At 42.3% G+C, this 5,483-nt stretch overlaps 1 protein-coding gene across 3 annotated transcripts in view; it reads right to left on the bottom strand.

Moving 5' to 3' along the window:
• SNAP25 (synaptosome associated protein 25) overlaps positions 1–5,483 on the bottom strand; it is a 123,462-nt gene that overhangs the window by 30,134 nt on the left and 87,845 nt on the right. For all 3 annotated transcript variants that reach the window (XM_019516232.1, XM_019516234.1, XM_019516231.1), the window contains one exon: positions 2,340–2,388. In XM_019516232.1, coding sequence (XP_019371777.1) covers positions 2,340–2,388 — 49 coding nt within the window. The remainder of the gene's footprint in view (positions 1–2,339; positions 2,389–5,483) is intronic.

The following is a 5,483-nucleotide window of genomic DNA, read 5'->3' as shown; positions in this document are numbered from 1 at the left end:
TTATTTAAAAGCTTCCCCCCCCTCCCCCCCCCCCCCCAAAAAAAAAAAATTAATGGAAGATTTCATTTCAGGTCCAATGAAGTTTTTCAGTCAACCTGAAATGATTCTTTCCCCTTAGTTTTTCGGTTCTGCTAATGAACCAGAAAATCAGTTACTTTCCCAGCTCTTTTTTTAATGTCTAGAGTAAAGCTGAATGAAATTTAGTAAAGCTCCAAAGCAGGTAAACATCAATGAGTGTTTTGCTTCCTCCCCGCCCCTCTCCCCCTGTAGTTTTCATGCAGAACTATAAATGTCTGTTACTGAGCCCAGGTTCTTTCTAAAAATTCATGAACCTCAGGAAATTTTCCAGTCAGATCGGCTTGGGGGTTGTAATGTAATGCAATACAAAACTGGATGCATTTCAGGAATTTTTAGTTCAGACATTTCATACCTCTCTGCTTTATCATCTTATTGCAGGGTAAATGTGAAATTCCAGAACTCTGAGTTGGGCAGCAAATTGACATTATAACCATAGACTTATGGGCCATATTCTGCTCATCTTACCTATGCACGTAGTGCCAATGGAAATTTCCTGTGCACAAGAAATATGATACTGGGCTCTAGGTCTATTTTGATAGCGTCAGCCCTTGCTTGTTTTACCCAGTCCTAAGTAAGGAGTCTTTTTTTTTTTGACTCAGCTGAGAATTTTCCATGATAAGAAAAGCATGATCACTGTGACAGTCTGTTAGTAACCTAAAATATTTTTTCTCTTGTAGATATTTAGCAAAATAGACAAAGAGCAGAATACTGAGCTGGTACAAATTGGCTTTGGATTTGGTCCAAAATATTAAACAACCACATGAGCTTTGGCATAGCACTAGTAGAGCCATCTTTGCCATTCTTTCAGGTGAATTACTGTTGTTTATGGTGCCAACTGGTTTGAGAAACTCCTGCTTTCATTCCTTTGTGAAAAGTTAGACATCAGCGTTCCACAGTGAAACAGCTGCTTTTTAAAAGGAGCTGAAAACATTAAACTGGAGTGATGCTGGATACCTGGAAACCTGAACTGAAAATACACCTTTTATACTTATTGTTAACAAGCAAATCATTTCACGGTAACTGATTGATCATTTATATGAGATTTTTCTCTTTAGAACAAAGCAAATGGGTAAAATACCTTCTGCTGAGATTCCACTATTATACTGCATTCATTTTAGCACTATAGAAGCACAGACATTATAGATGAAAAGGAGTAATTAGCTTATCTAGTCCATTCCCTAATAATGTAGTATTGTTCCCTATACTCCATTTCTGGTGCTTTGCTAAGTGGTATAACATTACACTTCTAGAAAATGTTCCATGCTGAAGTTTTATATTTTATCCAAAAAAAAAATAGTGAAAGGTAGTGCTATATGGAGTAACAGGAATGAACAATAAATGGGGACATTTCGCTCTGGAGACATGTATTTGCTCTTGCTGTGAAACTGCAGCAAGATGGAATCTTCTTGACAGAATTAAATTTCATCCTTCAGCAATCAGTATAGGGAAAGGTGACATTTCCCAATTCTTGTTTTAAATTCATCCAACTCTGCAAATCTGACTATCAGATTTATACACTAGTCTCCCTCCATATAAGGTTATCTATAGTGCAGGGGCGAGCAATTATTTTGGACAGAGGGCCACTTACTGAGTTTTGGCAAGCCATGGAGGGTCTCATGACAGGCGTCAGGGGCAGATAAATATGAATTTTCTAAATTTTTTAGGGGCCCCACGGGCCAGATAGAATGGCCTGGCGGGCTGCATCTGGCCTTGGAGCTGCATTTTGTCCACCCCTGCTGTAGTGTGTTATAATGAGCTCTATCCTGCTATTATTTCCCACGCAAAATTCCTGTCATCTTCACTGAGAGTTGCATCAGACATGATGGAAGGGAACATCTACTGTTTTATGTGTGCTTTCATTTAGCTTTTGCCTGCTCTTGAATCACCTGAGGGAAATATTCAGATGGTGCATACATAAATATTGTACTTGAAAGTACATTGGAACACATTCACTACCCTTTTGGTGGTACTAGGGCTTGATCCAAAGCCCACTCAAAGATCTGCACTGATTCCAGTCAGCTCTGGAATCAGTACTTTTGCCATTAACAGGAGCCACCCATGCACAGATTAAGCAAACTAAAATACTTTTTTTGCAGGTCAATCCATTACATAAAGCCAGCAAAGCCATGTCAGCTAACCTCAGACACAAATACTCTCTTTCACACGCACACATTTAAAGGGCTCCAGTGATTGCTTATAATTGCACATAATAAACAGTTCTTGGAGTATGCTGTTTGCATACTGAAGCAATCTGAACTTACCTCCTTGCTCATCCAACATAACCAAAGTCCTGATACCAGCATCTTTACTCTACATTCCAAGAGTGGTTCCAAGATAAGGAAAAAGAGAAGGATAAAAAGAGAGAAAAGGGGGGCGTGGGGAGAGAGAGAGAAAGAGAGAGAGAGAGAGAGAGAGAGAGAGGAAAAAGAGAGATCAGTGAGAGAATAATTAGTCTTAGATATTGGGATTTAAGAAGACAAAAGAAAATCAGTGAAAAGAATGACAATAGCTCATAGGTCATAAGGGCTAGTGGAGTAATCAGAAACTCTTGTATGAATGGGTACTGGATGGGAAACCAAGTATTCTCCATTGCATTATAAGCCTATCAGTGATCTTTTGGATACTGAGCTGAGTTGTCCTGACTGGAGCTGAGTTGGCCTGGCCTTGTTAACCTGGCCTATCTGGAGCTGCCACTGCTACCGGGTTGGGCTGGAGCTATGCCCAGCCAGGCTGGAGTGGGGAGGGAGCCTGCCTGAGCAAGGCCATGGTGAGGAGAGGCAAGGGGTGGCTGGAAGGAGGCAGGCAGTATCTGCAGCTCTGACCCCAGGTCAGGGTTGAGGCTGGAACTGAAGCCTCAGTAACTGCATGCTGCCCCCTCTCCCCCCTCCCCCCGCCACTTTGTACTCAATTCCAAGGTGAGAGGCTTTCCCCCTTCATATTAAATGGCAGTGGGGGGAACATACCTCATCTTGGAATCAAGTAAATATGCTATTTAATGTGAACAGACAACAGCTTTTTAGGTACAAAGGTTTAATAAATTTAAAGTCCAAGCCAAATCTCAACTGAATCTAGTGGGAAGACTCCCATCAGCAATGATGGGGGGTTTTTACAGATAGCATTTTCAAAACAGCTCAGTGTTGACCTTGCTTTTTTCCTACTGAGGGTGAGGGGAGGTTTGCCATCCTCTTCATTAAGAGCAGAGGTAGGTCAAAGCTGAGTACTTTTAAAGATCCTGACTACCTCTTCCAATGGAAAAGCATCCTCGACAAATGTGGCATTTGCATTTACTGTCCTTGTTTTGTAACATGGTAATGTGGTATTATTTCTAGGTGTTTTTCAATACTAAGCTGTATTTCATAGCTCTTTTTTTAATTTAGTAAAGGAAAAGCATCCTGCTCAGTACAACAATAATGATAATGAATAATTAATAGTCTAAATTTCCGGTGTCTGTTGCATTTCAGGAGTCAAGCAAGCAAGACTACTGCAGACTATTGACACATTGGTAATAAATAATGGTTACTGGCAAGGGGTCTCCTCTAAGTGCACAGGAAATAGTTGCACTGCTTCATCAACATCTATTTACTTAATAGCATGATGCCCCTATGTTGCAGACAAGGATTGCTGTCTCCATTTGGCGGACACATTGGAACTCAGTTACAAGCCCAAGGATGTGCTGGAACTCTAGGAATGCCAGGGAACCAGAACCCAGTGCCCTGTCTCTTATTTTTGTGTTTTTGCCAAAAGTATCCTTCCTCCATAGAGGAAACACAGAACTCGGTCTTCCAGCATTCAATATCCTGAGGCAAATATTCCATGCATACTGCTTTTCTTGTAATGGCCAGCTTCTGCCTCTGTCTGGAAACTAGGGTGGCTGTCTGTGCTGCCTACCAGGCTGTTGGCTGCCCAGTCCACAAGCTCCTTGTGCTGAGTGCCCTGAGGCAGTCTGGCAGCATGTGCAGCGCATTGGCTCAGCTGCGCAACTGACTTCCTAACACACTCGGGGACTGCTCAGCTGTCAGAGCCTGTCCTGCTCCTCTCTGTGCTCAGGCCAGTCACAAGCAATATGAGTGCCTGTACTCCTGTTTCTGTCCCACCCTATCTACTGAACTATAGCCAGCAGGTGGCTGGTTTAAAAAAAAATGTCCACCTGCTTCTCTCATCTCCCTTTCAGTGAATTCAAAAGGAGAGTGAGGGTGGAGAAAGGAGAAGCCAGCCACATTCTTCTTCCCCAGGCTCCCCTGAGCCCTACAGCTGTTCATTTCTGGTCCTCTGGCAGGCAGCATCAGATTGCTCAGAGGGGTACTCTGGCTTCTCCTCTCTCCTTCCTTGACCTCTTGCTCATTGACGCAGTCTGTACTCTCAAACATGGTTCCCTTCCAAATGTGGGCCCCTGAGGACCTGCAATTCTGTTTGTGATCTGACAAGTATTGTCAGTTTTCATCAAACCTGTTAGGCTTAGAAAAAGCCAGATACAGTTAAATACCAAATACAGACATCAGTGTCTGACCCTCTGGTCTTTGCTTGGGTACAACCTCTGTGATGGCCAGAACCAAAGAATTTAATAAACAATAAATATGTGTTTCCTAGAGGCATTTGGAATTTTTGTCTAATATAAAGCTTGTATTTTTGTAACCCGCAAATGTGACTTGTAACTGTTTGTGGAACTGACTAGGCCTCAAAGACAAAGCTATAGCTGTGAAATTAGCTGACCCAATGGTTCTTTCTTGCTCAGAATCTAGCCTTGATGATGATTAAAAACTGGATTCAACTGCCTGGCCTACCCAGCACATTCCAGGAAAGCACATCTCAAAAAAGCATAGTCAGAGAGTTCTAAAGGGGTTGGATTTAGGCGGAGTAATGTTAATTTCAAACCTGAAGATGCTGCATTGCAATTTGCTTATTGGATAAACCCAAGTCTGGGTAGTAACCTTTTATAATCATTTTTAACACCTTTTAATTCCATAGGGCAATAGCTATAGAACAACACTGTGAGTGGCTCAAAAGCCAACAGATTAGCATAAGACTAGGTATAAAAAGCATGTGCATCAGATGACCAGTAGGAAGGAGGGAACAGGACGGTAATTGCTGTTCCAAGCCCGGACTTTGGACTCCCAGTGTGAGTGATGATCGGATCCTGATCAAGGGACCTTCCCCGGTAATCCCTCGGACAGTGTCAATTGGGGATGCCTGATTTCACTGGAATCACCTGGTGCGCACCTGGCATTGAGGGACTGCCGATAACTTGCCGACCCGTGTCTGTCTATTTGTTGTTTTCAAGAGCCAGTGGCTGATAGCGTCACAGTGCCCTGCTAGCCTGTGACACATTGATCTATTTATCTGTTGTTATTATTTACTATTAGCTCTTTAATATTGCATTATCTGCTTATCACATTTATCTTTCTGTT

Source organism: Gavialis gangeticus, unplaced genomic scaffold (assembly GCF_001723915.1).
Source record: "Gavialis gangeticus isolate Ggan-Ray unplaced genomic scaffold, GavGan_comp1, whole genome shotgun sequence".
Taxonomy (NCBI): Eukaryota; Metazoa; Chordata; order Crocodylia; family Gavialidae; genus Gavialis; species Gavialis gangeticus.
The sequence above is the reverse complement of the archived record's forward strand: the minus strand, read 5'-3'. Positions and strand labels throughout refer to the sequence as shown.